The sequence below is a fragment of the Lachnellula hyalina genome (genome assembly GCF_007821495.1).
Source record: "Lachnellula hyalina strain CBS 185.66 chromosome Unknown contig00205, whole genome shotgun sequence".
NCBI lineage: Eukaryota > Fungi > Ascomycota > Leotiomycetes > Helotiales > Lachnaceae > Lachnellula > Lachnellula hyalina.
The window spans coordinates 26,259-50,359 of NW_022157319.1; the positions used below are offsets into that span (position 1 = coordinate 26,259).

The 24,101-nt window shown below is 45.0% G+C and overlaps 4 protein-coding genes across 4 annotated transcripts; 3 read left to right on the forward strand and 1 right to left on the reverse strand.

The window, feature by feature from the left end:
• Nucleotides 1–5,181: 5,181 nt before the first annotated feature.
• ZRA1_0 (ZEB2-regulated ABC transporter) lies at nucleotides 5,182–10,312 on the reverse strand (the record flags this gene model as incomplete). The annotated part of the gene is made up of 13 exons (XM_031152883.1): nucleotides 5,182–5,187; nucleotides 5,236–5,788; nucleotides 5,841–5,947; nucleotides 6,109–6,379; nucleotides 6,429–6,514; nucleotides 6,561–6,833; nucleotides 6,923–7,278; nucleotides 7,330–7,991; nucleotides 8,041–8,636; nucleotides 8,684–8,787; nucleotides 8,838–8,977; nucleotides 9,028–9,371; nucleotides 9,419–10,312. The coding sequence occupies 13 exons, from the start codon at nucleotides 10,310–10,312 to the stop codon at nucleotides 5,182–5,184; spliced, it is 4,392 nt and encodes a 1,463-aa protein (XP_031001873.1).
• Nucleotides 10,313–11,937: 1,625 nt separating this feature from the next.
• On the forward strand, nucleotides 11,938–14,057 carry Cyp4x1 (Cytochrome P450; the record flags this gene model as incomplete). The annotated part of the gene is made up of 3 exons (XM_031152884.1): nucleotides 11,938–12,083; nucleotides 12,138–12,931; nucleotides 12,985–14,057. The coding sequence occupies 3 exons, from the start codon at nucleotides 11,938–11,940 to the stop codon at nucleotides 14,055–14,057; spliced, it is 2,013 nt and encodes a 670-aa protein (XP_031001874.1).
• Nucleotides 14,058–14,949: 892 nt separating this feature from the next.
• On the forward strand, nucleotides 14,950–17,200 carry erg26_0 (Sterol-4-alpha-carboxylate 3-dehydrogenase,decarboxylating; the record flags this gene model as incomplete). Its single annotated transcript, XM_031152885.1, is given in 4 exon segments — nucleotides 14,950–15,526; nucleotides 15,589–16,308; nucleotides 16,328–16,826; nucleotides 16,876–17,200. The coding sequence occupies 4 exon segments, from the start codon at nucleotides 14,950–14,952 to the stop codon at nucleotides 17,198–17,200; spliced, it is 2,121 nt and encodes a 706-aa protein (XP_031001871.1).
• Nucleotides 17,201–18,296: 1,096 nt separating this feature from the next.
• On the forward strand, nucleotides 18,297–20,391 carry LHYA1_G007963 (uncharacterized protein; the record flags this gene model as incomplete). The annotated part of the gene is made up of 5 exons (XM_031152886.1): nucleotides 18,297–18,303; nucleotides 18,356–18,395; nucleotides 18,476–19,853; nucleotides 19,896–20,072; nucleotides 20,149–20,391. 5 exons carry the CDS (start codon nucleotides 18,297–18,299, stop codon nucleotides 20,389–20,391), a joined length of 1,845 nt encoding a protein of 614 aa, XP_031001872.1.
• Between the last annotated feature and the right edge of the window lie 3,710 nt (nucleotides 20,392–24,101).

Below are 24,101 nucleotides of genomic sequence, written 5' to 3' on the forward strand. Positions count from 1 at the left end.
TCAACAGAGGGAAACTATTCTTCCTCGAGATCAAGCATGACAAACGATGGATACAATGGCGGAACTTCTTATTCCGGCAGAGATTCTGGGGAACACAAGTACCGAACGGCAGACGATGGTTCGTACCACACAATCACTCTTACCTGCAATCATCAAACTAACAACTCTACAGATCGCAAATACGTTTCAGGGAAAATATCACGGTCTGGAAAGGTCGAGGTCGTTGCCCACCGCCGAGTAATCCACGACAAAGATGCACCAAGATCGTCAGAAGCTACCAGCTCGGAACACTACAAGACTCAGGACCATAAGCACAGGTCGTCGCGCTCACACAGATGATGATGAGGTTTATGGGGGAAAGGAAGGCGCATCATTCATTGGCTGCCAAACGCGAGGCTGCGCTTACGCCACGAGACAACCCACCAAACATCAACAGCCGCCTCATGCCTTACCCCTTGCCCTGCATGCGCGATTTGTTTCCTTTTCCTCCTAGGCTACCATTATCCCGGCATATATCTATGCTTATATCTCCTATGTATTACGGTTTGGAATGGGAGGATTGTATTATGATTGCATGAGCTAGGAGTTTCTGGTTGGGTTTTCTGTTTTTTGCATTAGTGTGACAGACGTTACTTTTATGTATTATATGTGTTAAGACCTATGAATACATCGTGGTGTATTCTATCTACACCTTCACTACCACTTTCATCACTGTGACCTATGATTCAATCGTTTGTGTGCGCTTCCGAGAACGTATAATCTGCACGAGGCTGCTGTCCGACACGATATCCATGTCTTATTCCGACTTATGAGTGGTGGCCTGAAAAGTTTCACCCCCATCCAGGTACCTTACCAAGACATTTTCCTCCGTCATCACGAGTTTTACAGGTTCAGGGGTCTAAGCGAGCAAAAAGGAGAGCTACCTAGAATCGCTCCTAACCTTCCAAACGTATACAAAGGGATATATCTTCATTCCCAATTACATCCCTTCCCTCTCGTCTAAGAAAATTCAACGCCTTGTATCCTCGTCCTTAGCATGGGTAAATGATCGGATCATCCTGTTTTTCTCCCACCAGCCAGCCCGCCAACTAATCCCCATTTCTTAACCTTGATTGCCCTACTATCAGTAATCTAACTCCGAAATCCCTTTCCAGCATCCTTCCTCCTCCACCAGCTCTATAAGATATAAGCCTAAACACAATGCCAACACTCCTTACCTATCGTACTCTTCTAATATAATATCCCATGCCGCCTTGCACATTATCGACCAGTACCGCTGGCCGCCGTCTTTCTATCTATCACGAGGGAGTGGAGAAATTTTTCGGTCTTAAAAGGAGAGGGTATCCGAGATTGCTCGTCTTGTTGAGTCGTTCAATTGATAAAGATAAAGTGTGGGGTAGTGAGGGTCATCAGACTCTGAGGCGGAATCGAAAGCGAAGGGGAGGAAGTGGCCAAGCCATGTGGGAGAGAAGGAATTGGAATTCCATGATATCATGCTCAACTGGAGCAGCCAAATTGATGGAGGGTGTGAACTTAGAACGTAGTAGTAATAGGGAAGGAGATGGTGAGGAAGAGTTTCATGATGCCGAGACCCGACCTCCTAGCCCACCCCTAATAAGGACAGCATTAGGATTCTTGAAAGCGTTTCGATTTGTTTGTTCAAGAGGATATATAATATGAGGACCTCAGGATGGATGGAAAGAAACGCATGAGCGCTGGTTAGAAGATGTACTACGAGTTGCGAATCAATGACTTCAACACAATAAAGATACCTCTAACTAGTGCCACCCACCTGCTTTAGGCACTAGTTCGATGTAAAAAGTCTCAGTACAAGGAACTTATCATGTCGATACCCTTACTAACAGCCTCAATACCCGTCCCCCTCTAATAAACCCAATCTAACGTCACTAGAACTAGGCTTTCCGCGAAAGTAAAACAGCTGATACTCCCCCTCCTTCTCCGTCCAATTGTACTTCTTGAATTCCTCGTCAGAATCTCCAAATTTAGCAACTTCTAGCTCGAAGCCTAGCTCGTCAAGATAATCAACTTCGGCAACCTCTATCTCGATGTCTAGCTCGTCATAGGTAAAGACTCGTTGATTTGAGAGGTCAACAACGGCACAAAGCTGATATGTAACCTGAAAAAAACTCTGTTCCTAGCCATAATAAATTTCGGTGGGACCCTGTGTTCGGAGGTGGATCTGAAAGAGTTCCTGGAATGCTGTTGGACGTTTCATATCATACGCGACGCGTATAAAGTCTGGGTTTTCGCATATAAACCGGTATCTCTTACCCTCATGACTGATGGGAAAAAACAGTTGGGAGACATATTCCGACAAAGGTTCAGAGCTACTACAGTGTAGCGTACTGACTTTTTGATATAGCTTTGATGTTGGGTCAAGCGGACAGTGCTTCCAGTGGTAGCCGTCAGGGCGTTCGATAAATACTTTTTCGTAGCTGACCAAACGCAATTTCTCATTGTCGATGAACAAATTGCTAAGATTCGAGTGCTCCAATAGTTGCTCAAAAGACAAAGAGTGGTTCAAGGACCACATGCTGTTGAACAGAGCGTGGAAGATGTCCCATTTGATCTTCCAGTCATTCTCTGCACAGAATCCAATCGCTTCTCTAACCACCTTGAGTATCAAATGCTCTGCCTCGGTGATGGCACTAGGGGGTTTCCTGGATGCAATTCCAAATCCAGACCCATAGCTGCAAAAGAACTCGGATTACCGTAAGCAAAGCATCGATACCTCTGGTGTCTGCTTCTTGGCACACTGAAGCATGGTGGAAATCTCCGAGCCAGGTGCCGGGGTGGACCCTTGTGGTTCGTAAGTAAGTGATTATAGTGGGATCACTGAGATAATTTGGGGACTTCGCTGGTAGGGCCTGTGAATTCTCCATGGTTACGAGTCTCTATTGGAGGATTAGTATCGGGCGTACTATCGTAGAGGTACATCACCTACCTCGGTGAGTGAACTTAGAGTCGACTACAATAGATGAAACTCTGTCACATAATTGAACAGAGCAGTTCACGACCGGCCATCGTCCTTGAGAAGAGACAAAGAGAGAAGTCCTGCACCTCAGTATGGCACGAAAAAGACGTATTTCAATATTTGGGATTGGAAGCAACACCAGATACCCATAAATAGGGTGCTGGTGCTAGCCGATCGAATGGGATAAAGGAGAACTTGTCGCCCTTGACACCCCTTGATAACACGATATTTGCTGGGAACGCGGAGAACTTGTGGAGAAGCGTGACACCGATCCCGTATGGATCAGGGCTTGATTATTTGCGGGATCTAGCTGTTAAAGATGATGTTCGCTGCTGGATGTTGCAGAAGGAGAAGGAGCTTAAGAGGAATACTCTGTGCCAGGATTGAAATTGGAAGGTGCGACTCGAAGATCCAAACCTGGTTAGGTTGATGATGCGGGCGTGCTCGTCAGCCTTTGGAAAGTGTGTGTTGCGGTACATGTACATGTTGAACCAGAAGCTGCGGTACATTTGGATGAAGATAGGAAGGAGCCAATGAATGTGTTTCAAGAATATGAACACATGACATTACCGGTAACAAGCGATGCGATTCTAAAATATATACTTGCTAGTCCAAACGTTTAAGTGGCAAACTCAATACTCGACTCCTGGGGGTATCAATAGTACGCAACAAAAATCAAACGCCAACATGACTAAGATTGAGCAGGCTTACTCACTATCCTAGATCAAAATGCACAACTCATGCATCATCATCATCCTCCTCCTCATTGTCGTCCTCTTCCTCCATGTCATCGTCGTCGTCACTTGCATCCTCCCACTCATCCCCCTCCTCACTCTCCTCCTCCCCATCATCATCCCTATCATACTCGCTATCCTCCTCCAACGACACCGCCTGCCTCGCCTTTGACAACCCATCCAGCGTCTTCTTTTCCTCCCTCGCATCCCCATTCCCCTCAAACTTCCACTCCCCACCCATATCCCCAAACTGCCTTTCTATCCGCGCCCTCCTCGCAACCTTCCGACTCTCGTCCGAGCCGCCAGTAAACGCTTCCATGGCCTTCATAAGCACCTCCATCATACCAGCCTGTCCACTCCCTGCTTTGGCGGCAAGCTCTTCCTTCAATGTCTCGTTATCGGTCGACCAATTCTGCAGTCCTTTGTGGTATAATAGCTCTTCGCCATAAAATCGCGTGTACAGCTCCCTCCAATTCACGCTTAGGTGGGCGTTTTCGGCATCGAAGGAAAGGCCGGGAAGTGGGGTGTCGTTGAGATCGCGATGCACCTGTATCATGTGGTACGGATCTGTGATAGTATAAACAGCGGCGTTAATGGTTTCTTGGATCCGGCTTTTCAATCGGTTCTGGACCTTGTCGCGGAAGTCTTCCTCGATGTCTGCTTTGAAGATAGCGGCAGATTTGTCTTCCGATAGGGCGTGAAATTTGAATTCAGGATTTAGGATGAGTATCCCAACCTTTTCAAAGTGTATTTTCCCTTGGCCAAGATCAGTAAGTATCAAGGGTCAATGGGGGTTCAAAGACGAACCCAAACTCCATCGGATCCATGTCTTAGGAAGATGTTTTTCGATAAAGATAGACTCAATGGCGCTTTGGAAAGTTTTACAGACGTGTCGATAGTTCATCCAGAGCTCGGGGAGGTCATTCTCTTCGTCGAAGTTCTTTAATGTCTTGATCCAAAGCTCTGGAGGCAGAAAAGAAGGGGTTTTCGCTGCTGTAGCCATCTTGGAAAGGAAGATATTCTAGTATCATGAATTGGGGCACTTTATTGATTGTTCATGTTAGAGTCGTATATTATGGAGTGTCTGAACGTCTTTCATAAGGGATAAACTGTGGTGAGTGACTGAAGAGTGAGTGAGGGGTAAAACGCGTCCCGAGCCCGAGTTCGCGTCGAGTGCACATAATCCCTGCAAGAGGATCCGGTTGGCGTTTAAGTAACGACAAACGACCCAGGAAGTTAAGAGTTACTTCCTAGTAAGCTTGAAAATATATGACCTCAAAAACCAGAAGTTCTTGTCATTAACATTAGCAAATTAGCAAATAATGAAAGCTCTATAAGTATCTATCCATGCTGCCAGTTAGCCATGCCCCGCCCCCCCACCAAGTTTTCCACCAATCAACAGGAAATAACTCCCCAGCTCCCCAGCAATATTCCTTACATCTCCTCACCACATCACAACTCACAATCAGCTTGCCGTAGAGTATTGCCAGACAACTTGGACCTTACAGAACCAACAAATTCCCCCTCATCTACCATTGATCTCATCTTCAGAATTGCCTCGCGAAATTCTTCTTCATCAAGATCCAAATCCTTCTTTACATCATCAGGCTCTGATTGTGGAAGTGGGGGGTCCGAAATATCCTCTGGTGTTCCTTTCTTGATCTTCTTGGGCACTCTGAACATCCAGTACAGGAATATAGCAGCACAGACATTAAACAGGACGTAAATCCACAAAATGCCAAAGTTTGTCCATCGATCATCGTAGTAGATACGCAGCGACTTCAAAAAATCGTTTGTATTATCAACCTGGCAAAACGAGCAAGCAGAATGGTCGTCTGGGTTCATAACTCGACCACCTGCAGTTTCGATATATGACTTTAGATAAGAGCCACACGTCATGCCGGGGAGAGGGTCAAAGTGGAGGAGCTCGATCTTCGAGCAGCTGACAGGTGCGTTGGCCAATCCAACCGACAGGATGCCACTAATGAGGTACGTAAAAGGGGAAACGCGGTACATGAAGATCCAGAAACCTGGAAGAGCATCGGCATTGACGAGGAGGCTATATTTCAACGAGTTAGAAGTGACCGGATAGAAATGCGGAGAGAACCAACCCGGAAAATATCAGAGTTAGGATAAACAGCAAATTGGCATAATTTCCAGCCATTGCCGCCAGTTCAACCCCAGCTTGAACCATATGGGCAAATGTGCTGGTGTACATCTAGAGATAATTGAGTCAGTAACAATTCTCACGAGTTTCTTAGATAAAAACAGCAACATATACCAGTAGTAAAAAATTCCAGGAGCAAAAGAACACGTCTTAGAAATGCAAAAAGAGCTTGAGATAAGTGAGAATAGAAGAAGTCACCCTAAGTTACTTACCATATACACCCACATCAGAAGGAACATGGTAACCCCCCTCTCAATGACCGCATGCGATGGTTCTGCATTCCTGTACAGGCCGATTGGGTAATACCAGGATATGAAGATAATGAATGACATCAGTGTATTCCAAGGTAGCTCAACCAATATATTGGATAGTATAAATACTTTCCATGAGTAAGTCTTTGCAGGTCGTTCTCGGCGTTCGTATAAAGATCGCTGGATACAAAAATTTGGAAGAATTTGAGGAACCAGATTGGAGGATTGTGTACTATAAGACGGTCAGAATTATCATTTCAGCAGGAATCAAGGCCCCTTACAGAAGCATGAAAATGCTAAAAGTCTGGCTCTCCAAACCCTGCAAGGAATTATCTGCTTTGTAGAATGAAAACCCCAGGAATAATGGCTGCGCAACGATTAGCATTGGCATGGTATTTTGAATGAAAACTTACAGCTAAAGTACACAGTGCTGCTTTCGAGTATATATACGAGGGACTTCTCCAGTACTGCTTATTAACTCGCTTGAAACACTCCCAAAGCTGTACCTGAAAAGAAGCCGCATACTCTCCATGCTCATTTGTGGCAGCTGATACAATCGTACTTGATCGTAGATTTTGTCTCTCCATTTTATCCAATTCGTGTTGAACATGAACGTATTCAGGGCTGGTTCGCCATACTTCAGGCCAGTCGATTGTACTCTGATGACCTGGTGCGCATCCAAGAGCCTGTCGCCATGGGTTAATTTTATTTCTTAAAAATAGTTCATTGGAGATGGAATATGTATGGAGAAACAATGAAAAACTCGTTGACTTACTTCCATGATCCATTCGGCAGGATTTGCATCAGCGGGACATGGCTTTGCTCCATTTCGCTCGAAATAGCTAATGACAGTCGACGCCTCATAGCCAATCTGGCCAAAATAGACAGGCTTTCCTTCAGGAGCTAGCAGCAAAAGGCGATCGAATCTTTGGAACAACATGGCAGACGGTTGATGGATGGTGCAAAGAATGGCCTGACCGTGGTATGTCAGTTCCTGCAGAAGATCCAAGACGGCCCAAGCGGTTTGGCTATCTAGTCCCGAACTGGGTTCATCGAGAAACAGTAACAGTTGATGTCTTGCTGCGAGCTCAACAGCAATCGTCAATTTCTTTCGCTGCTCGATATTAAGCCCTACAAAACGTGAGTATCGATCTTCAATTATTAAGGTGATATAAGACATACCTTCTCCAGGAGGTCCTATGATTGCGTTGGCATACGACTCCATTTTCAGAAGCTTGATAACCTCCTCAACATAGGCAAGCTTCTCCTTCTTTACTAAACTCTTCGGCTGGCACATTAGGGCATTGAATTGGAGTGCTTCTCGAACAGTCATGGTTTCCAGGTGGATATCTTGTTGTTGGGCGTATCCAGTCTTGCGTGGGAAGGATATATCACGCTGGTGACCGTCAACCAGAGCTCCTCCAGACGCGATGCCGATGGTGTCTCTAGCAGCTAGAACATCGAGTAAGGTTGTCTTACCGGCTCCAGACGGCCCCATAAGCGCAGTCAAACTTCTTGGCTTCACCCAACCATCGACATGATTTAGGATCCGGCGGTTTTCCTTCTTTATCTTGATATCATAGCATATGTTTCTCCAATGAAAGATCGAGGTTTGATGTTCAATGGTCCCAGATATTCCTCTCGGAGGATCCCGTACAATAGGATCTAGCGTTCCTGGGGCTGTTTGAGGGTTTTCAGGGTCGCTGGAATTCGTGAGGCGAGGTTTGTTAATTCGCCGGAAAAGAAGTACTTCTCCTTTGGACTTCTTCTCGGTGATGAACTCTGTAGCAATCAAGTAAGTACCCGTGAAGAAGACAAAGAACGCAACAATAATCGCAAAGTTTCTAGGCTCCAGTTAGCAGGATGTTGGAGGTTGACTTCTGACCACTTTACCTCCACATATGAGAACGCTCATAATTGTAACTCAGTCTGATGAAATCGGTTCCAGAAACAAAATCTGACCCAACTTGAGCACCAACTGTAGCGCAGATTCGATTGAGGTCTCCAACATTGCCGTACTGAGGTCCTTGTGGAACAAAGGTACCACATTTAAAATTTCGGCCGTGAAACTCGTTGATCATCAGACTCTCAAAGGCGTATGCAATCGGGTTCACCTTGTTGATCCAGCGAAACCAAGGCACCATGTTTGGCACTGGAATTACGAATCCGGTATAAACCATTAGCGCTAGAATGAAAATTGCTCCTGGAGCTAGTGCTTGGGCCAAGCTCCGAGAAGTAGCCCCAATAGTCCGGAAGACCATAGACAATGATAAAGTTGTGAAGAACGAAAAGGTGATGAAAACAAAGAATGCTTCTGGTGTCCTTCTCAAGTTCGTCATGAAGTAGAGCACTAGGTTGAACGCGATGGAGTTGCAGATTTTGTACGGCAAGTCACAGAGAGCGGATGAAATTGCCTCTGTGAAAGGGTGATATAGAGCGTATCTGGCGTGCTTTTCAACAATAGGACGTTGATCGAAAAGAATAATAATCTAATGATATCAGCAGCTTCTTCTGTCATAAAAAACGCGGCTTTTACCTCGAGTGCACTAGCAAAAGCATTAAGAAGAATCGCAAAGAAGAGCAGTACGGATCTGCTATGAAAATCCGCCGTACTATCTTCCATGTTGTAAAATATACTTCCTGTTGTTCGTAAATACCTTGCAAAGGCATAAGAAACGGAAAATACTTACCCACAACGAGGGCCATTATACTATTAGCAACAACACCAGAGATTGTAACGCTGGCATCTCCTTTCAGCCGTTGGATGCCACGCCCGACACACAACTTGATCTGCTGATTGACGGAGAGAGTATAAGGCGATTCAACACGGCTGCAAATTGTTAGTTGCAGCTTGGAGAAATAGAATGCAGGCCAGCCTACTGGTGTTTAGCTTGTTGTAGACTTCTTGAAGCCGCAAAATCAGCAGCAGACCTGCATCCAACCGGATGACTCTCGTTATAAGCCGCTATATATTCCAATAATTGTCCGTATTCATTGCTACTCTGCCAGACCGTAACAAACTCCGCAGCGGTACGTGGTGTCCGATGTTCGAATCCAGGTCTGATCAAACGCTCGCTAGGGCTAGTCAGGGATGTCAAAAAGTCAGCCGTTGTCTGTCTTGGAGCGCATACAAAGCCCATATTGGTGAAATAGGCTTTTGCTGCATTACTGGGGCCAAAATATATCTGTTGTCCAGCGTAGAGTACTGTTACTTTGTCGAAAAGCTGTGGAATGTTAGACAGAACTTTATTGTCCGGGCTCAGTGACTTACGTCGTACGCTTCTTGAGATCCTTGGTAGAGAGATACCAGAATCGTCGACCCTGCCATGTCTGCTGAAATCCTCAAATGCTTGCAAGACTCCAGGGCATTTGCACTGTCGAGTCCTCTGGTACTGTTATCCCAGCATTGCAACGGACTCCCGCTCAACGTAGCTTCTGCAATGCTAACTCGTTTCCTCTCACCTCCGCTGACACCAGGCATTATATCATTCCCGACATTCGTATCCAGGGTATGGCGCAAACCAAATGTTGCCATGATCACATCTCTCATATGTGTGGCGTACATGTCTCGAGTAACTCCGGGAAAGGTATAGTCGCGCGGTGCTCGAGCTTTTGCGGCGAATAGCAGAGTCTGGCCGACTGTAAGCTGCGGGAAGTGGACGTCGTTCTCTGCCATGTAGAGTGCCTCTCCGCGAAACTGTGTGTGCATCTTATGCGCAGAGATGCCTTGGTAGTTGAGCTGGGAGTGCTCCTCGACATGGAACCCGCCGGTGTCGCCGGATATCGTCTTTAGAAGTGTGGAACAGCCACTTCCCGGACGACCGAGCACAAGCAGCATCTGCCCATTCTCCACGATGCCATCAAAGCCTTTCAATATCTGCACTTTCTGCTTTCCAGTTCCCACCAAGGAGCGAAACAGATGCCCGACCTCGAGGAAAATATTGCCCACGGTCTTCTGGTAGTCCGAGTGGTTCCTATAGCCATAGACATCCAAGTTCCTGAATGTGAGTCCGGTGAAGCGGTACGGGTACTTCTCTGGGTCCTTGGCCACGAAGCCGATCAGGTTCGAGAGCCATTTCTTTGCGCTGAAGGAATCGCTGGCAGGATCAAGGGGAGACCCGGCAGGAACGCCTCGGAAAGGATTCAGGCAGACTTCGGGTTCCATTGTGATGGTCGATGCATACGACACGTAGAGCGCGCCTGGAGTGGTATATGAATATCGTTTACTAGGACAGATGGCGCGATGCCAGAAAGAAGAAGTGACTGGACTGTTGGTTTTCAAAGAATGAATCAGCGCCCAGCATTGGGAATTGGGAATTGGGAATTGGGAATTGGGAATTGGGAATTGGGTGGCTTGGCGTATAGGTAGTGAATTGGATAAAGAGGAAGGCACGTCTTTCCTTTCTGTGCAGAGATGATGACGCCTCTATATTCACGCGAAAACGAACGGAAGGTAGAAAATGGGTAGATGCAATACAATTCTTGGAAGACTCTGAGCTGAGAGTAGGTATAAAATATAAGAAATAGTGCTGCAGGAAGGCGTTTGTTTTGCTTCGAGTCTTGGACCACCCAGTACACGATATCAGCTCTACAAACCGCAGCTACCTACCTGTGCTCCACGATCCATCCTTTCGCCGCTATGGAAAGGCGCATCCTCTGTATCTCCATGATGATATATAAACACTCGGGACATGTCGTCTTGTAGCACCGCACCGTCCTTTTCCAGGCCCCGGAGATTTCTAGAAGACGATCGGATGATTGTACTGCATCTAGGAGGCACACAAGAAGCGCCGCCTTGGACGACATTCTGCAGGGGGCCTTCCACTAAGTAGGTATACAAAGACTCGTCTAGCTGTAATACAAGAGGTAACAAACACATCGATCTGCGTCACTCAGATTCGCGAACATTGCTCACGAGATCCTCCCTTCTTTGTGCTGCGTGGCAGTATAGCATTGCGCGAGCTCAAGCCTTATTGTAAACCGCTTGCTCTTATATGGAGATTCATTTGCCTGGACTGACTAGAATGCTAATAAGATGAAACTGATGAAACAAGAAAGCAGGATATTCCCAAGGAAAAGATTGCTCCACGTGATCCTGCCAAGCCTCGCTTATGGCGCTCTAAATGCCACCGCCACTCCGCTCTACTCCACTACTTGTACTCTCCACTTCCCGCCAAAATTTAAGCTTAATTTACTGAGTGACGACGGCAACTATACCTAGGTATATATATCTTCTCACTCACTCACTCCCATTATGTTTCAAACCATGTCATGCAGCACCTTGTCACTTTCTCACTCTGACATACCATATCAGGTTCGTACTTGGCTGTGTGTATTTGTACAATGTGCGCGTTTATCTCCTGCTTCAATTGCGCTTCTTTGGATAATGCCCACTTTATTTCTGTATGGGGAATAATGGGAGCCTTTTGAGCCATGTGACCCGAGCTAGCTTAGTCATCATGGGGATAACCTCTTCATGTTGCCACCACCACTTTTAGCTAGCTAACCAACAACTAATGAAACCACTAGTACTATCAAATACGGACCTACACGTGTAGTGAAGTGATCACCTTGTGATACCAACAATTTCATCTGTACATTTATCTGCACAAATCTAGATAATCAAGTTACATTATTCACTTGTCGCGTGCTTGCATGTATATCCTCGCTCTTTATTGCTTAGACCGCGCAAAGAAATGCTACAGTAGCCGCGACAGAACACCCACAAACAAACAACAAACAGCCAGATTTAACTCCGCGTCGTGTTGGTTATAGTCAACTTTACTCAACATGGCGTTACAGATCGCCGCAATGCTCAATATGGCGCTGTCCTACTGGAGGCTGCTCGTTCCTCTGGCCATAACTACCCCGCTCCTGATCTTGATCTTGATCCCCCTCTACTGCCATTATACAGAGGCGAGGGCAGCGCGTCTTCGGTATGTGATTGTCCCCAACTACATCTACAACTTTGTATTGCAAAAACTGTACAGTCGCATCGTCCTCAGGCCCCTCAGCAGGATCCTCCCCAAGCCGTCGTTTATCTCACCGCGCCTTCTTGGCACTCCGACATGGCCGTTGAAAGCCAATCATGAGACTTTCAGAGCTCTGGGGACTGATAACTTCCTTACCGTCTCGCCTGGAGGGAACATCTTCAATACTGCCGATGCAGGCGTCATATCACAGATTCTGGCACAAGGTGTGGGGTTCCCAAAGGCAATTCAGATATACAAGTCCATTGCCATATTTGGACAAAATGGTACGTACCACGCCTCTCAACCGCATGATATCCTAGCATCTTCTCTCAACGCTGAGAGAACGTCGTTCTTTGGCATATCCTGGTGTTTACTGTTTATTAGCTCTCCGATCCATTATTCCCTGCCACCAGTACTGACACCAATAGTCGTCTCATCTGATGGACCAACCTCAAAATACCACAGACGACTTACCGGTCCCGCCTTCAGTGAGAAGAACAACCGTCTCGTCTGGCAGGTGGCGTTAGATCAAACCCAGACCATGATACAAACATTTCGAGGACCAGGTGGAGAGTTTCAAACTACTCAGAAGATTGTAAGCAGCATCCTGCGAATGAGCCTGGAAGTACTCGGCCGGACTACTCTTGGTCAAGTGGAATGGACACCCGAAGTCTTTGATGACAATCCGAGCAGAGTGTCTCCACGCGTGGAAAATACAACAGTCGGCTTTATTAAAAACCTGGAGTTTTTCATGGCCAACATGGTTTCCATCATGATAACAAAGTCAAGTCCGTGGTGGGTTCAATATTTCGGTAAGTCTATCTGTGGAAACATCCTGGATCTCAGATAACTCATTTATTTGCAGCGCCCATTCTTTTATCCCCTGAAAAACTCGGGGCATACGACCTCTTGCGCCAGCATATGGTAGAAATCATCAAGGCCAGGAAACATGCAATCCAGTCCGGGGTTGCAGGCACGTCGACTACAGATTTGATATCACAACTTATCAAAGGGCATGATGATGAAATTAATGGAAACCCCCAGCCGTCTAGGCTCAGTGATAGCGAGTTGATAGGAAACCTTTTTGCTTTTATCATTGCTGGACATGAAACCTCAGCAAACAGCATTCACTTCACTTTGGTATATCTGGCAATACACCCGGATGTACAGCAACAAGTTCAGGAAGAGATGGAGACCGTCTTTCAAGGTCGACCTACCTCGGAGTGGGAATATGGGAGCAGCTTTCCCAAGCTTTACAACGGGCTTGTTGGTGCGGTCTTGAAGGAGGTTCTTCGCCTCAACTCGCCGGTTCTCACCATTCCAAAGGTGGTTTCCTCTACAGCTAAACCTCTCATCATTGAAGGCAAAAGTGTCAGGCTCGCTCCTGGGACAATCATTCGACTATGCGTTCCCTCGGTTCATCGCAATCCCAAATTCTGGCCCCAAGGTCCTCCTGCAGACTATACAAGGCCTTTAAGCCCTTCAATTAACGACCTCGACGAGTTCAAACCTGAGCGGTGGCTAAAGTACCAGGCAGGCAAGGGTAGTTCGCCAACTCGAAATGATCCAGAGCTCGGTACTGCCAACAACCAAAACAACTCGTCTCATTTCACCCCAATCCAAGGTTCATACGTACCCTTTAGTGATGGTTCAAGGGCGTGCCTTGGTCAGCGATTCGCTCAAGTCGAGATTATGGCAGTGCTCGCCAGAATATTCAGCCAGTATTCGGTTGAATTGGCAGTTGACGAGTGGGCTGAAGATGAGGGAGTACTTGGTATGACTCTGGCAGAGAAGAGAGTAGTATGGCACAAAGCCCATGAAAAAGCAAAGTACACGCTCCAGAATGATTTGACCTGTATCATTACTGTTCAACTGAACGGCACGAGTATCCCTTTACGATTTGCAGAGAAGGGCCAGGAGCGATTCTTCGACTTGTAAAGGCTTTGGATCTTTGGCGTTATGATCCCTGGCATGACTTACACAGCGCCTTGAGCGATGGAGTTTGGCGCACACATGATTATTATTCTACGTGGTGTGATGGAGTCAAGTGGAGAGCAATCAGATATATTTGCCCTTTGCGCGGCGTGCCAGCAACAGTAGGTGGGCGATAGACCTTTTCATATGGGGCATGGAATGGACCTCGAAGAATTCACTCTTTGCTGTGACATTCACTTCTTGCTCTACCTACCTGACTTGGAGGACGACGATGCCTTGTTCCAAAGAGTCAGACCTTCGCCCCACAACTAGGCAGCATGCTAGTACATTGACAGCAGCGTTCAAGTGAATTGCATAGGTAGGTAGGTAGGTAGGTAGGTAGGTAGGTACCTTTACAGGTTGTTTGTTTGACCCAACGCAACGCCCCGACTTCCACGAACAATCATCAAAGAACAGTACCTACCTATCTAGGGTACATCTCTGTCGCACGGTCATGTAGTACGAAATAGTCCCAGTGCTTCTTGAACCTTCTGCTGTGTCCCTTGCATTAATTCATTCACCGTTTTGTGTTTCGGGAAGGGCCTTGTGCAATGCTCCGCTCTGCTTGTGCAGGGTTACACAGGTACTGTGCACGCATGCATTCACTGTCTTGACAAGAAAGCATGACCTGACCTGGGTGAATCTAGATGACTCTAGATGACTCTGAGTGGATCAGAGGCTTCGATACATATATCACCAGGTAGGTACAGTTACGGGTGAAAGGTTACCTTCACCTCCTTCCACCCATCCATAAGTCACTTGACTTCTTTAAACTACTCAAAGTCCATAGCCTCAACCACCGTGCCGAAACATGTCTTCTTCTTCTCCCCCTAGCCTCCATCTTCATACCACAACCATGCGCGACGAAAACGACGTTACTCTCACTACGGAAAGTGATGAAAAGAACGAGATCCTTGATGTTCCTCAAGAACCCCATTTCGGCGCATGTTTAGTCATAGGTGGCTGCGGTTTCCTCGGCCACCATATCGTCAAGTTTCTCCTCAACGAGCCGACCGTTACCTCTGTCGCCGTTTTGTCCCGCTCGCCCTTCACTAACCGTTATGACAATGTCAGCTACTACATCTGCGACATAACCAAGTCTGACCAGGTTCGACATGTCCTTCAACAAGTCAGACCCAAGGTCATCTTCAACACGGCGTCTCCCCATGCTTACATTGATCATGAACATGTGCTGGATAACTTCTATGTCAACGTTGATGGCAACAGAAATCTACTTGATGCAGCAGCAGAGGTAGGGACGGTAAAGGCTTATGTCTACACCAGTTCGGGTCCCATTGTTGCCTCCAGAGGTGGAGGCTACGATCATGCCGATGAAACAAAGGAAACATTGGCAGTATCGAGAAAAGGGGATCCTTACCACGTGGCGAAAGCTCTCGGAGACCAGATGACCCTTCAAGCAAATGGAAAGCATGGTAAGCGAGAAGTCCTAGAACTGCCGGTACTCTGTTAAGCAGTTGCTGACTTCACTCCACAGGCTTCTATACTGCAACTATCCGCCCCACGGCCCTGTATGGAGAAGGTGATTTCCAGTTCGTGGTGCCAGTTATAGGAGCTCTCGAGGATGGACAAACCAATATCTGGATGGGATATAACGATATCAATATGGATGTAGTATATGTTGGTCACGTTGCAAAGGCCGAGATGCTTGCTGCCCGTGGCCTGCTTCTTCGCCATGTCAGTTCCTCCGGTCCTAAGATTGATGGAGAGGCCTTCAACATCACTGATGGCGAGCCTTGTGTTCCCTGGACCTTCTTTCGAAAATACTGGATTCTCGCTGGAGACACTACTCCTCTCAGCAGCATTTGGATGATCCCACCAACGATTGTGATGGGCATGGCTTACTTTGCTGAATGGTTTGTTTGGGCTACGACCTGGGGCAAGCTGCGGCCCCAGATGTTGAAGGTCGAGCGTATGGAGTTTGTCCTGTTGACTCGCACCTACAACATTGACAAGGCCCGCAAGATCCTTGGATTCAAGGCTTGGGAAGACCAACCACATGCAAACCAAGAAGAAGCTATTAAGGCTTCAGTTGACTGGTTCTTGGGTCCAGATGTCCATGGTCCTGCAAAGTTACCTGGCATGTCTTACTTTCCCGAATTCCCCTTCCAACTCATATCCGAGACGGGGGCCAAGACCAAGGCAGGAATTCCCCAGACGCACTATTGTGTTAGGAACGCGCAGATAATGGCATTGAGTATGTATAACAAACCCAGTTCTTGAAATTTTCGTGAAAAGCGAACTCGCTAACTCCCAGACAGCACACAACACAATCTTCCGGGCCTTGAATTCCATCTACTACCAGGCTTTGAAGATACTCCCCGGATCGCCAGAGATTGCCGACTTCTTGACCTACTGCTCAATCGTCTTCGAGTTTATGCATCATCACAACCTCAGCGAGGAGCACCACTTCTTCCCTGCAATCCAAAAGCACACTGGAAACAGCGAACTGATGCAAGTGAACCTACAACAGCACCGCAAAATCGATGATGCATTTGAACCGCTGCAGAAGTATGCCGAGCTTGTTTCAAGGGACGAATATGATGGTCATAAGCTCCGTTTCTTGATTGACAAGTTTGCGCCGATTTATCAGGAGCATATGAAGGCTGAGATCGATACCATTCTTGACCTGCATGACAAGATCGACTCTGTGAGCTTGATGAAAATCGATAAAAACATGCGCGATACGGCCGAGAACTATAGCGATATCTTCAAGTGAGTGTTCCCTGACCAATGGCTTCCAGGTTCGAACTAACAAAAGCAGGGCTGCTCCTCTGTACCTTGGCTGCCAAGATAAAAACTTCACAGTGGATGGCGAGAAGATTCCTTTCCCCGAAGTTTCGTTCTTGGCCGCGTACTTTGTCGACTTGGTTTTATCCCCTCGTCACAAAGGCGCTTGGCGTTTCAATCCTAGCACCCAGTATGGCACTCCTCGCAAGCCTTTCGAGGCCGTTCGTCCCCAGCGGAAGAATGATTCGTTATCAGCCTGGACGTCACCTGGCAAGAAGGTATGGCAGAACCAGACCATCTTCGGCGTCATTATGTTTGCTATCATGTTGGCATATTGGGCTGCTCGTTTGCTTGTTTGAAACAATTTATCGGCTGGGTATCTATCTTCTTACTGCGTGTTTATCCGACACTGTGGGGGATGGAATAGGTCTTGCATTTGTTGGGGAGTTGATACCGGACAAGGCGGCGGGAGTTCTTGCTTTCTGCTTTCGGCATCACATTGGCTTGGGGGCTTCACATTATGGTTCCTTATTTTGCTGTGGTAATTAGGCGTGAACAATACATGGCTTTTTTGATAAACATTATTCTAATGTGACCCTTCCTGACCGAATAATGGGACGGTATAAGGAGGAATCCGTGGTGAGAGCACTTGCTTCCTATACCTTGTACCATGAGATACCGTTTCCTTATGAAAACAGACAAGGTTTCCAATTGAGACGACGCCCTGCGTTCTCTATGCTGCATGCCTTGGGAGGATATGGCAAGAGTAATCGAACTATAGTACTTGTATTCTTACCCTCCTGCTGTTCCCGACGGCAACGACCTCTATTATAGCTTTTTGGCGAGAGTGAGTAATTGACGAAGCAAGATTCCCTGGCAACCTACAGACAAGCAAGCAGGTTCACCTCTTTTTCTCGGCATAGTCTACACAGGACTTGATGATTTGCAGAAATTCTTCATCCGCGTATTCAGTCGAGGCCGGTGCAAACATCCATGTGGAAACCTCCCGAGCCCATATTAGCGAAATGATCAACTGGCTGCAGCGAATGATCTTATCAAGTTTGTAATTCCATTTCCATATAGAATCTGGGTACTCTGCGTTTAGATACTTGATCAGTTGGTATAAATGGTTCTGCGCTCTTGGAATAGCTTAAAGAATTAGCAGCCTTTCCGACCGGCTTGGGAATGCCGCCCCATTAATGGAAAGAAAGGACGTTATTGATGGACATAAACACATTTTCCACGTCTTGGAGGATTGAAGATGCCGTCACACGATCGTTCGATTGAAGCGTTCCAATTTGCAGAGTTTCGGCCATTAAGTATATGATAGATGGTTGATAAATGCACATCCGACGATCGCTCCTGCCACAACAACGCGTCCCCAGAAACTGGACCGCGACGGCCTCAAACTACCACGGATCCTGTCCTCTCCCCACTCAACTCAAATCAACAAACATGGCTTGTAAGAAACTCAAGCCTCCATTTTGAATCAATCTGCTAATCCAATACTCCAGCTCGAGAAGAACGCATGCAACAGCGCCTTCGCGGCTCCCAGTAAGCAACCCCGCCTTGCCTTGGCCAAACCAAATCCAATTCAACACCTGCACATCTACTGACTATCATTGTCATCACAGGAGGCGTCAAGTCAAGGACGTTGACTTTGGGCTCACAATTCCCGCTGCTCCGATCTCTGTAGTGCCAGCCGTATCACCTCCACAACTCGAATTGCCTTCTGTGCCTTCCACTCGAAGTACGCCTACAACAAGAAGCCGCGCGCAGCAAACACCTTCTAATCGGCTAGCTACTCAAGATGGCAGCCAGCCGGGGACGCGGAGTGGTAATGTCGATGCCAACATCTCCGCGAAGAGAAGGAAACTTGATACAGATGTAGAGCCAGCCTCTTCGCATAGTACAGGATCAGCCAGGACAGCGCCACGACCTGATATCTATGCTCTTCCAGGTGATGATGTGCAAGATCCGTCGCTTCTTGATGTGTCGAATGCCTCTGATGATCGCGAGATTGTCGCCCCTGCACTCGAACCAGAATCGGATCCACCAGTCTCGCAGCGTCGTCTGCGAACTTCCAGGACACCTTCACTGGCCCCTCCATTAGCTGAGGAGATTACCGAGAGCCCGGCGGACGCTCCTGGGAGCGGTCACAGATCTCGTATTGATATAACGAAAGCAGTATCGACGAGTTCACAATTGCACATATTGCAGGAAAGCAGCATTGTAGAATCAGAGTTGGAGACACCTGTACAAAGGAAACGCAAGAGAGGCGATGCTGCCCCTACGCCAATTGAGTCGGTGGTGCCCAAAAATCGAGGCGTTTCCGCGCAACAGCCAAGTCCAGTTGATGATGTTGATGAATTGTCTCCAGACCAGCCGACAAGGCACAAAAGAAAGCACAAGGCTGTTGTTGAAGAGGAATATTCTGATAATGAAGATCCAAGCAGACTTTCGGCGGAGCAGGAAGAAGCTGAGCAGATTGATGATCTCCAAGCGGCTGCTGTTCTGAAGAAAAATCGTGGTCGAAGAGTATCCCGTAACTTCCAACCAGAATCATCTCCGGATTTGGATGACGCGGAAGTTCAGCCGACTGTCAAGACCAAGACCAACAAACGAAAACTACAAAAAGTCTCTAGCCCTGTTGAGCAATCACACCCAAAGAAGTCATCGGCAAAAGCCAAGTCGGTAACCAAGAAGGCCAAGCTACGCAGCGGAAGCCCAATTCCAGTCCCTGTGTACCGATTGACCAGGCAGCCAATATATGACGAAGATGATTCCGACGCCGAGATATTGAACTCTAGTATATCACACACAAAACGAGGGGGTGTAAATACAATCGACGTGCTCAGTGGAATTTCTCACGAGATTATTGGGTCTGGGCTAGAAATGCTAGAAGAAGGTGGGAATAATACTGAAGAGCCTTCAGAAAGGCGAGAGTATAAGACAAAGTGGCAGGCATTGAAATCTTTCGGCGAAGACTTACAAACACGTTTACTCGATCATGTAAGTCTCTCTTGAACCTTTTACGACCGTTTAGTAACCCAGGTGAAGACTATTAACCTTGACAACGCATACTCCCTCGAGAAACGTGTTCGCGAGCAACAGAAGGTGAAGCTAGGTCTTCGCGACGATATCCTTCGTATTCGAGCAGAGCGACAGCAGGTAGCTCTGCAGATGGACGGAATTCGAATGAGGCATGAGAATGAAGGAAACAAAGCTCAGGTATTTCGAACCTCTACTCTTTCATGTGTCCATAGCATTCTGCCAACCTCTAGACTGAAACTGACTTTGGTTGTAGTCGCGTGACACTGTCAATGCCTCTGTCTATGATATCGAAATGGCCGTGGAACGTGGCAGGGCAACTGAACCTAGGACTACTGCCGATGGGAGTATTGAGAAAGGTGGACTTGATATCTTACTGAAGCGTGTGGCCGGAGAGGTCAGTAACGAAGGGCATTCTGGGGGAATATTGCAACGGATAAAGAACTTCAATGCGTTTCTAGAACGCGCCGCGTCTGCTTTGGAGTCGAAAAGGGTCTAATGTATTAAAATGTCAACTAGTCACGTGTGTCACGTGGGAGCTTCGCTCCCAGCCACCCCCCTACGGGGGGCTGGGGGCCGTATATAGATGTGGGCTACGCCTATATTTATAGTAGTCAAGCAATACAATTCTACTATTTTAACAGGTTATAAGCTCTCTTCTATAGAGATAACTAGCTAGGTATATCTCTACTTATAATAGAATCTATACTAATTATATCTAGTATTTATTTATTATTTATTTATTCTATTAACATCTTATATAAGTCTAAGACTATGTAGGACGGCGCTAGCCTAATGCTAGCGCGGGCTAGTGATATAATTAAGAGATAGGTTAATATGTTTCCGGTTGGAATCTATAGGACTAAGCCTAATACGGACTAGGTCTATAAAGCAGAAATGCTAGAATAAAAAGTCTCCTAAAGCTCTAAAAATCATATAACTAATAAATAAAAAGTGAATTAAAGGTGGCAGAAAGTAAAGGTGGCAGAAAGTAAAGGCGGTTAGCTAGTGTAAGGGGCGAGCCCTAGGGGTAAAGCACGGGCTATGCCCGTGCTTAGCTTACTAAGCCTTAACCGGGGAGCGCTTACTTTTCTTCGGATCCAGATAAAGATTCTTCTCTCTCCTTTATCGAACTTGTTAAATACTATATTAAGCCTCTATATATACGTGACTTACCTGTAATATTAAGTTTAATTAATTATAGATTCACGGCTACCTATTAGCTTTACACCAGACCCTAGGTTAACACTATTAAGAAATAAAAGCCCTTAGCGCGATATATTAAACGCCTAACTACTAGCTGCCTTCTAAGAGATATATACGCGCTAATAACAGCTGGAAACCGAATTATTAGAAACGCGTGCCGCTATAAATAACTAGGAGATAAGAGAAGCTTAGCAGGGCCTATTAAGGGACGCGCTAGTCTAGAGTAACCTTATAAGAGCTTTAATTAAGTCGCTCTTAGCAATAACTTATATAAGGACCAACTATAAACTATTAGGCCCTAGAGATTAGAAGCCGCCGATATAGGATAGCCGGGCGGAGGCCTTTTAAGATTACCTCCTAAGGCTTAGAAGCTTATATCACGTTTATTCTAGAGTAAAACTAATACTTTTAGCTAAGTATTACTAGAATACTATCTATAATACCCTCCTAGCATAGGAGAGAGCTTAAATATATCACTTTTAGGAAAAGGGGGACTCTATAAAAGGTAAGGACCCTAAGGCTTTCTTTATATAGCTTAATAAGATCTTCTTAGATAGCAATAAATAAGTAAAAGCCCTAGAGCGTCTTATAAATATAAGGCACTCTCTAGGTTAACTATAGTATAAATACTAGCTTAAGTTTAATAAACTCCTACTAAGTGCTAATAGAGAGAGCTAGGAAAATAATATAAAGATTAGCTACCTTTAAAACATCTTCTTAAACTCTATCTATATATATACAGCCTTAATAGCTAAAGTGATAGACTACTATAAGTTTGCTATAGAGGTAGAGCAAATTATAACTAACCTAGAAGAAACGGATCAGTTTAAAGCGTTAAATAAGAGGTGAAAGAGAAAGAATAAGGAATCTGGAATAAAAATAATAGTAACTATACATCTCTATAGTTACTCCGCAACCTTAGTAAAAGATAGTAAAGGGGATATAATAATAGCTCTAATATGCACTAGTAATAGCCGCGGGAAAAAGCCTAGGGAACGTAATAATATAAGCGGAAAGCAGAGAGCTAAATAGGTAGACTCTATAGAAAGGGGGAGATGCTAAGAGAAAAGACTCTATTACTAGTATAAAGCATTAGGATACTATATCTGCAAGTGCCTATATGCCCTACTAGTTTAAATAGTAAAGATTAATATAGTTAAAGCTAAACTGCTATTAGAAGATAATAATAAAATATTAGAGCCTACCTCTTTTAAGTCAGGAAAAGAATAGCTCTTAGTTAAAATTAGGAACTAAGAGCAGAGAAAGTATTAGCAAAGAGATAGGGGGAGGTTAAGGGAGTTATAAATAGAAACCTTATATATATAGATGTAATCCTTTAGAAAACTCTTAGAACTTTTGCTCTTATTAATAAAGGGTGCTAATACTACGCTATAATAAATAGAGACCTTATAAGAGGCCTTAGACTTATATATATTAGTAATAAAAAGTATAAGGTAAAAGGGGCCTCCTTTACTATGTAGAATTTAGAGGTTAAAGGAGTTATTACACTTTATATAAATATTGCTAGGTTTAGTTAAATAGTCTACATATATATAATACTGAACCTAGCATTTCTAATAATTTTAGGGAACTTATAAAAGGCGTATAATAAAATATAGACCGCGCCTAATAAATAATAGTTCTATTATAGCAAGGCGAAATAATAAGTGATAGAGGGATGCAACTATAAATACTATATGGATAATAGCGATTTTACTATAGTAGCCGCCGCCGCTCTAGAGGACGTTAGGGCTGCCTTAAAAGTTAAGGAAGAGTTATCTATAGAGTAGTTAAGAGAAAAGCTACCTCTAGAGATTTAAGATATAGCACTGCTATTTTCTAAATAAGCAGTAGATATACTAGCCCCTTACTAAATAGGTATTAACTATAAGATTAAGGTCTGCAAATAACTAGACGGATCCCTAATAGCTTTACTATAGGGGCTGCTATATAGTATATTAAAGAATAAATTACTTATATTAAGAAAGTTACTAAATAAACTCCTAGAAAAAGGGTATATTAGACTAAGTACCTTAGAAGCAGTAGCTCTTATACTTTTTATATAGAAACTCAGAAGGGGATTAAAGTTCTACTATAACTATTAAGTATTAAATACTATTATAAAACTAGACCAGTACCTCTTACCTCTTATACTAGAGACTATATAGAACCTTATAGGAGCTAAGTAGCTTATAAAGGTTGATATTATTTTAGCTTTCTATAAGATCTAAATAGCTAAGAACTATAAGTATAAGATAGCATTTTATATAAGATTCGGTTCTTTTAAGTAGTTAGTATATCTATTTAGATTATTTAGGGCTCTAGCAACTTTTTAGCAGTATATTAATAGTTTATTGCAGGAATAGTTAGACGACTTTGCCTTAGCTTATATAAATAATATTATTATTTACTCTAGTAGTTTAAGGGAGGATTATTTCCGTAAGGTATAAATTATACTCTATAAACTTTAGAATAGAGGACTCTTCTTAGACCTAGAGAAGAGCGAATTTACATAAAAGAAGATTAAATACCTAGGATTTATTATTTACGCTAATAGGAAAGGCGTAAGGCCTAACCTAGTAAAAGTGGAAGCTATATAAGACTAGAAGCCGCCTAAAACCTAAAAGGAAGTGCGCTGTTTTCTAGGTTTTATAAATTACTACTAGATATTTATACTAAACTACTTAAAGTTAGCAGGACTATTAACTATGCTAACCGGCAAAGGAATGCTATTCTCCTAGGGAAAACTAGAGGAGCTTATATTTAAAGCGCTAAAAGATAAGTTTTATAAAGCACTAGTGCTTTCCTACTAGGATCCGACACTTCTAACTTTCTTAGAGACCGACTATAATAGGTTCGTGTTAGGAGGCGCTCTCCTATAGAAGAAGGATAGAGTCTATTAACTAGTTAGCTTTTTCTCTTAGAAGTTAAATAAGTCTAAGATTAATTATAATATTTATAATAAGGAAATGCTTACTATTATATCCTGCTTAAAGTTCTAGG